This window comes from Colobus angolensis, unplaced genomic scaffold (assembly GCF_000951035.1).
Source record: "Colobus angolensis palliatus isolate OR3802 unplaced genomic scaffold, Cang.pa_1.0 Scaffold53, whole genome shotgun sequence".
Lineage (NCBI taxonomy): Eukaryota > Metazoa > Chordata > Mammalia > Primates > Cercopithecidae > Colobus > Colobus angolensis.
This window is the reverse complement of record NW_012118821.1, coordinates 4,761,465-4,771,220: the sequence shown is the minus strand read 5'-3', so window position 1 is coordinate 4,771,220 and position 9,756 is coordinate 4,761,465. Positions and strand designations below refer to the sequence as shown.

General features: G+C 43.0%; 1 protein-coding gene across 1 annotated transcript in view; it reads right to left on the bottom strand.

Moving 5' to 3' along the window:
* MBOAT2 (membrane bound O-acyltransferase domain containing 2) overlaps positions 1-9,756 on the bottom strand; it is a 120,285-nt gene that overhangs the window by 39,545 nt on the left and 70,984 nt on the right. The window contains exon 4 of the mRNA XM_011960940.1: positions 1,279-1,334. Coding sequence (XP_011816330.1) covers positions 1,279-1,334 — 56 coding nt within the window. The remainder of the gene's footprint in view (positions 1-1,278; positions 1,335-9,756) is intronic.

Below are 9,756 nucleotides of genomic sequence, written 5' to 3'. Positions count from 1 at the left end.
AGTTTTTTGTGTTTTTTAGTAGAGACGGGGTTTCACTGTGTTAGCCAGGATGGTCTCGATCTCCTGACCTCGTGATCCGCCCATCTCGGCCTCCTAAAGTGCTGGGATTACAGGCTTGAGCCACCGCGCCCAGCCTTCCTAGTATAAGTTTTATAACTACAGTCTAGTATCAGAGTCTGGTGAGTTTTACCCACTTCATTGATCAGGATGCAAGAACTATAAGACACTGTGCATAAATTATAATCCACAAAAAAACCCTCCAAGCTGAATCATACTGTTAACTGACAAAGGAGAAAACTGAAGCAGTAAGAAGCTGAACTGGAATCTGAGCATATGTTTGCCCATCCACCAAAACCCACACTCTAGCCACATCCTCATGTTCCCTCCTGTATGCAGAATTTTCCCTCAGTGGTGCTTCTTTCTCTGAAGGGCAGAAAGAGAGTTGCTGTTTAACCTGCAGACTTGATTAAACAAGTAGCAGAGACTTTTTAAATCTACCTCCTTCCCTCCACCACCCCACCAAAAAAACTAAGTGCTAATTTTGCTTGTTAGTAGCCAGAGGGGAGAAGAGGAAAAATTCTCTCTCTCGCTCGCTCTTCACAGTACTGTCAAGGCTAGTCCTCTGACAATAAGAGGGAAAACCTGCCCGGGGAGTGGGCACAGGATGGGTGGAGACACAGTGGGGCTCAAACTCATCTCAAAAGCTCCCCAGGCTACATACAAATGACCGTTCTAACAGGGATGCTTGGCTTTTTCGTCTTTGAAGGAATCAGAATCCAAATCTCATGACTCGGAGTCCTGTTAGGCCAGGACTAGATGTCCACTCATCTTCAATGAAAGATGTCTTCAACAGAAAGTATTCATGATAAAAATACATGGAAACATGTAATTATGAATGTGTATATATAAAGGAGAAGAGGTGGGGAAAACACATAAATTATAATAAAAATTTAACGAAGAGTTGAAGCAGGAAATAATAAAACTTGATCTAGACCAAACGTCTCTTTCCTTTATATGTCAAACTCTCACTACTGTGGGCCACATGATTAAATCACACTATTCTACTTTCTGTCACTGCAGCACTGAATTCAAAATGAAGATAAAACACTGAAGGAAAGCAAGCATTTTTCATAACCCTAAGCACAGTTAAGTATATTTCCCTATCTTACCTCCCTCCATTTCCTTACTCTAATAGCAGAAAGTTATGGTAATATCTCAAGCAAAATATTATTGGAATTAAATTTTTTCAGCAGTAAAAATTAATTTCAGAATTCTTACCATCATGAATTTCGCAAGCCAAACTAGTGATCTTCTGAGTAATGATCATCATTGGGCTGTGACAAGATAAAAAAAATTAGTGTTTTAAAAGAAGAAAGTTAAAACAATACTTATGACATATGAGTTAAGAGTTTGTTCTGCTTTTATCACTACAAATCCTGAAATTTTTAACATAAAAGAGACTTCCAAGGGATTTCAGCAATAACTCAGGAGTTATGTATTTGAGGACAGCATAGTAGATGGGGATCTGGGCTTTCTCCAAGGCTTCAAAAAACAAAAAACAAAAGAAAAAGTTTCCACCCCTACAAGAAATCTCTGGTGACCCAGTGATTTAACCTGGCCTCCTCATCTCACACATTAGAAAACAAGGCCTGGAGATTTTGAGAAGTGCGCAGGCATGAGATGTGGCCCCAGTCTCCTGCTTTCAGCTCAGTACTTTCTTCAACATATCATGGACAGATTCTCAACTCCCTATTCTAAAAACTAGGCACCCAGGGGTTACGGACTCTACACACAGCCATCTAAGGAACCAAAATCATGATGTATTTGAAAGGAAAAAGGACTTTAAAATCATTTAAAAAATGGCATTATTCTCCCATACTTTATAGTCATTATAATTGAATGAGTAACTTGGAAAGGAAAAAAATACATCCACATAAGAAAACCACCAGGATGCATCTTATCCTTTAAAGATTACATTTACAGACAGTGTTAAAAAACAGTTAAGGCTGGGCGTGGTGGCTCATGCCTATAATCCCAGCACTTTGGGAGGCTGAGGTGGGAGAACTGCTTGAACTCAGCAGTATGAGACTACCCTGGTCAACAGAGCAAGACCCCATCTCTATAAAAATAAATAAATAAATAAATAATACCACCAGGAAGGCTTTTATCCTTTAACTATTACATTAGCTTACAGATTGTATTGAAGAACAATTGACAAGAAGTTATTTAACTTTTTGAAACAATAATATAATAAAACCAGGAAATTGTGTTTTGACCCAAGGTAGACTGTGCTCTATACACATGCAGAGGAGAACATGTTTCACAGAACCTGAGGACACTGTGGCGCACACAGCATCACCCCATGCACTGCCAACAAAAGGGGCCAGGAGGGGAGGGGGCTCCAGGCTCCAGGCTTAGACCCCCATGGGTCTAGTTCTGACCTGCTCTCTTCCAGCAGCCCACACGCTCAGTGCAGAAACTCAAACTGCTGCCTCTGGCAAACAGAGGTGTCTTTCTCACAACATCAGCAAACGGCAGCAAGGGTTTGCTTTAAACATTCCTACCACTGGAACTTTGATTCACAGACCTGGGCCCTTGAGAAGCTACAGCTCATTCTCCTCAACTAACAGGAAGGTCTCATCAATGACAAATGTTCTTAAACTGGAAGTACTTAAGGGAGGAGATTTCTTTTAGGTTCCCTTAAAAGTCAGTTCTTACATCTACATACTCACTTCTCAGGGAATCATGCTTCAACCAACCTAAATCCCCCAAGTGGCCTGGAACACCCGATTGCTATTTCTGCTTTGCAAGATACCCAGGAGGGGGCCTTGCCCAGCCTGGAGGGGGCCTTGCCCAGCCTGGAGGCCGCAAGGATGAGAAGCAGTATATGCCCTGGAGGTCACGTGGGCACCACAGACAGAAGTGGAGCCAGGGGAGAGATGTCCTGGGATGCACCAGGCGCTCGTGCAAAACAAGTGGTGAGCAGAGAGCAGCCTGAAAGAGAAGGGGGGCTGCCTCGAGCGGCGTGGGTGGCCGGGCATGTGGGAGACCTTGGGTTTGCTGTTAGGAGGGACAATGAACACAGGCGCCTCTGTCTCCACTTCATGTCCATCCTCACGGACGTCCTCACAAGGGCTTTATCATTTTCAAGCCCTTGAAAATGATAAAAATGCCCTATAATTTCCATTTCCCTAGGGGAGAGAATCATTTTTCTCACTCTGCCTAATTATTTTCATAGTTTAGCTCACTGGTGAGTTACAACATTCTCTTCAGTTCTAAATTCTAATTTCCATGTCACCTTAAAACATAGTAACAACTGATAAAACAACTATTACATTTATTTTGTCAATTCAGTGACATAGTAAGCTGTCAGGTATACATAGACAAGATGTTAACAAAAATGCAAATAAGTGCTCTGAGTGTCCTTCTTGTGCCCACTTGGGCCCCTGAACCCACATGCAACTTCTATTCCATCAGGTACAAAGGACACAGAAGCTCCTGTGAAAGTAAGCTGTGTTGGGAGGACAGGTGACGTGTGGCTGGGAGGACAGGTAAGATGTGGCTGGGAGGATGGGTGACGTGTACCTGAGAGGATGGGTGACGTGTGGCTGGGAGGACAGGTAAGGTGTGGCTGGGAGGACAGGTAAGATGTGGCTGGGAGGATGGGTGACGTGTACCTGAGAGGATGGGTGACGTGTGGCTGGGAGGACAGGTAAGGTGTGGCTGGGAGGATGGGTGACGTGTACCTGAGAGGATGGGTGACGTGTGGCTGGGAGGATGGGTGACGTGTAGCTGTACTGCTGATTCCAAGAATCATGCCCTAACAGAGCAGGAAGGAAGGCAGGAAACAGACCTGAATACTCCAGCCTCTCTCCAAATGCTACTCCCTTCACCCAGACTACTCTTCCTGGAACCGTTTCACAAGGATAAGTTATTCCTCCCTCTTCACGAATCAGCTGAAGAATCACTTCACACACGAAGCCCACCGGACAACTCGATCTCAAGTAGCTTCCCTCTGCCCACAAAAACACACACACACATGCACGCAAACACCCTTCATTTCATCTTAGTCCTTGTTTGTTTCCTTCAAGGTGTTTTAACATTCATAGTTGTTTTCTTTATTAAATCTCAGTGGTTGTTTTAAAATCTCTCCCTTTTTTAGAAAGTCCATGAGGCAAGGAACCTAACAGTCCTGTTCACCACTGAATCTCCAGCATGTAGCATAGTGTCTGGCACAAAATATGTGCTAAATAAATTTTTTAAAAAATTTCTTCAGGGTCTTCCTCTGTCACCCAGGCTGGAGTGCAGTGGTGCAATCTCGGCTGACTGAAGCCTCGATCTTCTGGGCTCAAGCGATCCTCCCAACTCAGCCTCCCAAGCAGCTGACACTACAGGCACGTGCCACCACACATGGGTAATTTTTTAATTTTTTGTAGACATGGGGTTTTGCCATGTTTCACAGGCTGGTCTCAAACTCCTGGGCTCAAGCGATCCACCTGTCTCAGCCTCTCAAAATACTGAAATTACAGGTGTGAGCCACCATGCCTGGCCAATAAATATATTTAAAATATAAAATAAACTGAATCTAAGTGTCCAGTCAAGATCTATTACTCCTTCTGTAGGTTAACTATACTCTCTCCCATTTGTTCTTTCTTATCTGTGCTTGAAAGCATTTATTATGTATTGTAATGATTCGTTTACTTTTCTATTACCACAAAAATCCCATGAGCTACTCAACAATTAGGAACACTGCTTTAATTATTTCTGTGCCTTCAGTACCTGGCACCTAATACACTGTCAGTGTGCTGACGGGTTTATAGAAATGCCCCGTCACGTTTTGGTTTCATTTCCTGATGGTCATTAGCTCCATACATTCCCTTTATTTTAAGTAGATGGCAGTCCCAATGCCTCTGGTCCAACCTGTCAGCCGCGGTGTAGCACATGGAGAAACAGAAAGACAGAAGACAAAATTATCATAGGGAACTATGCAGGAGTATGTTGTGGATGAAAATAAGAAAGGATTATAGGAAAAGTTCAGTAAGGGATGAGCAGATTAAAGAGAGCTCAGAAATGCAAACTGGAGGCCAAAACAGACAGATGAGTCCAATGCAGCAGGTACATGGCTGGGAGACAAGAAAGACTGATGGGAAAGTGCACACCTCACCCTTCCGCAGCAGGAACGACTGTGCAGGAAGCATTTACAAATGAAAACAGTGCAATGGTGCACAGGGGGTAACTGCAGTGGGCTTTCTTAACAGCATACTTTGTTCATAAATATCTGTTTCAAGACAATTAGGGTGATTTACACAACTATTTCACTTACATCTTTACTGACACTTTATTAAATATCTGTTGACTTTGTATTAACGGAGCCTCAGTATCTAACCACTTCCCGGGCCCTAGGAAAGTCTGGGATACCTCGACATGAATTGGAAGGAACCTCCTGTTTCCCTAGTATGGAAGCTGGAACCTGGAGAAGGTGGGGGAAGCAGAAGGCTTTGGAACTTCCAGAGTGAGGTCAGGGCCTCAGGATGGAGCTTCCCTTTCCTTCTATAGGACAACATCAGTATATTTAAGTGTATTACTGAAATTTCCTTCCAGTGATCCTCTGTAAGAATGTGGGAAAATATGAAATGTAACTGTTCATAGTAATGCTTCAACTGATGTAACAGTTTCAGCTAATATTAAATAATTCAGCTGAGGTAAAAACTCTAGACTTCCTGAAATAAAACAAAGGATGAAAAAGTTAAAAAATATATTCACACACTTTTTTTCTCTACAAAGAACAAGAATAGTAGGATTTGGTTCTATTACACAGTAAAACTCAAATGTAGTTAAACATTACAAGAGAATGAATGCTAAAAATGAATAATTACTTTCATGATTGTTCCATTATCTCTGGGAGACCACTAAGCTTAAGGGAAGTCTGTATATTAATGCTACAAATCAACTAAAAGCATCTACTAGGTAACAGCTTGCCACCAGGACATGTGTTACCCAGCAACAGAGGCAAACTGTTAACTGTTCACCTCAGTTATCCTAAGTGTACAAGTACCCTGGCATCCAAACAAGATCCACTGATACCAAGTAACCCCACCTACCTAATACCAAATGAATACAAAGTGAGAGATAATGGAAAAGGCCATTGGTCTTGGTCATCCATTCATTCATTTTCTTACAGCTTCATTCAGAAAAAACGAGACTTAATTAATGAGCACCTACGATTCACCAAGTACTGTTCTATGTGCCAAAGATACAGTGTGAACAAGACAGGCCAAGTCCTCCCTGTTATGAAATTTATACTACACTGGAGAGAGACAGATCATAAACAAATAAACAGGTAAAGATATAGTGTGTCAGATGCTGCAAGTCCTGGGCAGTGAAATGAAGCAGAGTAAGGGGCCTAAGGAATACAGAACAAAGGTGGGAACCGGCCTCAGCCAGAAGATGACAGTGAAATAGAGGACAAGCTCTGTGGAGGCCTGGGGTAAAAATGTTCCAGGAAGAGAGAAAAGTAAGTTCAACAGCCCCAGGAAGAAGTGTGATTGGCATGTTTGAGGATCAGTACAGAGGCCAATGTGACGAGCAAGGAGGACAGGAACAGAAGCTAAAGATGGCAAGCGGGATGCCAGATCCAGCAGGCTCTGCAGAGTGAGGACAGAGGCTTGAATCTGAGTGAGACAGGAAACTACTGGAGGATTTTAGGCAAAAGAGTGACTTGGTTTTAAAAGAATATATTCTGACTCTAGGTTGAAAAAAGACTGTGGGGGCACCAGAGGCAGAGGGAGGGGTCAGAGGGAGGAGGCAGGGGAGGTGGGCAGGGGAAGACGGTGGCTCAGACTAAGGTAACAGCACAGGAGGTCTGAAGTCACCTCTAGATCTATTCTGAAGGGAAACTCAACGGGATTTGATAATGCATTCAATGCAGGGTTTCACACCTGGCACCACCAAGGTTTTTGACCAGGGTAACTAACTAGGAGGAGAAAACTGACTGAGAAGGAAAATCAGGACTGCAGCTTTAGGCACACTTGGCACAAGAGGCCCTAGACAGCAGAGTGCATAGACAGCTGGACATACAGGTCAGAACACTTAATCCTGACCCCACTTCACATCAGTTGTGGAAGATAAGGAAGTTATTTAACTTTTCTCAAAATGGTTATCTATAAAACACAGGATAATAATGCCACTGTCTGGATTAAATTCAATAGTATCTGAGACACAGCAGATGTTTAATAGGAGCTGGGTCCCTTCTCCCATTCACACCTTTGCATAGTAACTGCCAGAACTGCCATGAAGCCAATGGTGCTGAAGGGACATAATAATCAAAAGGGAAGTGCTGTTTCTGGAGAAGCTTTCTCTTGAAAACAGGAAATGAAAAATGAAAGGTATGTGAATAACCACATAACAAAGTATCCACTGCCCAGTGAGCTATTTGAAGATCTGCACAGAGACAGCTGAGGGAACGCATTTCAAACAAGGGTCATTTAGTCTGGGCCTTTAAGACTACGGAGGTTTGGACACGTAGATATGGCTGGAAGGGTGTCCCAAGGAGAGACACTGGGATGAGCAGCAGAACTAAAACAGAAAGAACAGGTGAGAGGGCACACACCAAGGGGGCCCTGCAGGTCCGTCACCAGCTTCTCAGCCTCAGGAAAACACTGCATTTTTTTTTTTTAATACTCTAAGTTCTGGGATCCATGTGCAGATCATGCAGGTTTGTGATATACGTATACATGTGCCATGGTGGTTTGCTGCACCCATCAACCCCTCATCTACATTAGGTATTTCTCCTAATGCTATCCCTCCCCTAACCCCTACCCCACAACAGGCCCCAATATGTGATGTTCCCCTCCCTGTGTCCAAATGTTCTCGTTGTTCAACCTCCACTTATGAGTGAGAACAACACTGCATGTTTCTGATGAATCTTGTGCCACACTGCTTTGTGAACACACATACATTCAGGGAGAAAGGCTTGGTTGGGTAGGGTGGGGAACAGACAAAGCAAACCATAAATGGATCCATCTCTGTTTACTCCTGGTAACTTGAATTACATTAGTGGCAGCCAAACGGAATGTTTCCTGTAATCAAACATAGGTCAAGGGGCTGGGAGACACTCCCACAGAATGGGCCAGGATAATAAAGGCCCACTACTTGCAGGCAGTCTAATGATTCACATCAACCCTATTTGCAACACAGCTGCTGGGCGCCATGTGCGGGGAAGATAATGAAGAGCCAAGGGGCGCCTTCCATGACTCATTTCAGAACACAGAAACCCATCTACAATTAGACTCTGAGCATGAATAATGCTTTCTAAAAAGGACTGATGGACATGACAAGCACACCTGTGGCTATCAGATCACATGCTCTATCACTTCTTCTTATACCTGAAAAAAAATGCTGCCTACAAAAGTACCCGGCTCAGCCTTCAAGAACCTAGCAAAACGCACAACACATGCTTAATAAACCTTAGTGAAGGAGCACACACGACTGAGCAGTAATAAACATTTACCAAGCCTCTGATACAGTTCAATTAGCTCTAAGATATATTCTTGACGTGAATGAAAAATTATTTCACATACATATTTTTTTGATGGGTGCACTAAAAGCAACTCTTTCAGTACCACAGAAAACAACATATTCTTTTGCCAAAAAATCTATTCTTGCTTCCATCTACAATCTATTATCTATACGTGGGGCAAGGATTCGCATTTCTCTTCTCTTTCCAAACATCCCAATACCATTTACTGAAGAGTAGAGCCTGGCTTTCCCCACGGATTTCTGATCCCACCACTGCTGTTCTGTATTTTTATTTCTTAGATCCATGAGTCTCTTTCTCAGTCCTTCACCCTGGTTTCCTTGGTTTGTCTATTCCTGTCAGTCCAGAATATTTTAATGACTCCTGCTTTACAGACAGTAGTATGTCTTTATATCAACTTTACTACACTCAAGCATTTATTCTTCTAGAGAAAATTTTCAATTTATTTATCTAATTTCCCTCAAAACTCCAATTTTACCTGCATTACACCAACAGATTAACTTGGGAGAATCAGTATTTTTTTTCTTTTTACTTTATTTTTTATTTTTTTGAGACAGCTCTGTCGCCCAGGCTGGAGTGCAGTGGTTTGATCTCAGCTCACTGCATCCTCCACCTCCTGGGTTCCGGTGATTCTCATGCCTCAGCCTCCCAAGAAGCTGTGATTACAGTTGTACACCACCACGCCCAGCTAATTTTTCTATTTTTAGTAGAGACGAGTTTTGCCATATTGGTCAGGCTGCTCTCAAATTCCTGGCCTCAAGTGATCCACTCGCCTCAGTTTCCCAAAGTGCTAAAATTGCAAGCATGAGCCACCACGCCCAGCCCCATTCGTATCTTTATAATACTGAGGGTTGTTTTCATTTTCTTTTTTATTTTTATTTTTTTTGAGACAGGGTCTTGCTCTGTTACCCAGGCTGGAGTACAGTTGTGCGAACATGGCTTACTGCAGCCTCAACGTCCCAAGCTCATGCGATCCTCCCACTTCAGCCTCCTGAGTAGCTGGGACTACAGGCACACAGCACCATGCCCAGCTAATTTTTAAATTTTTTGTAGAGATGGGTTTCGCCATGTTGCCCAGACTGGTCTTGAACTCCTGAGCTCAAGTAATCCTCCCACCTTGGCCTCCCAAAGTGTTGGTATTATAGGTGTGAGCCACTGTACCCAGTCACAATACTGAGTTTTATTATTCAAACAAACGGGTTGAACTTTTTTCCAATTAC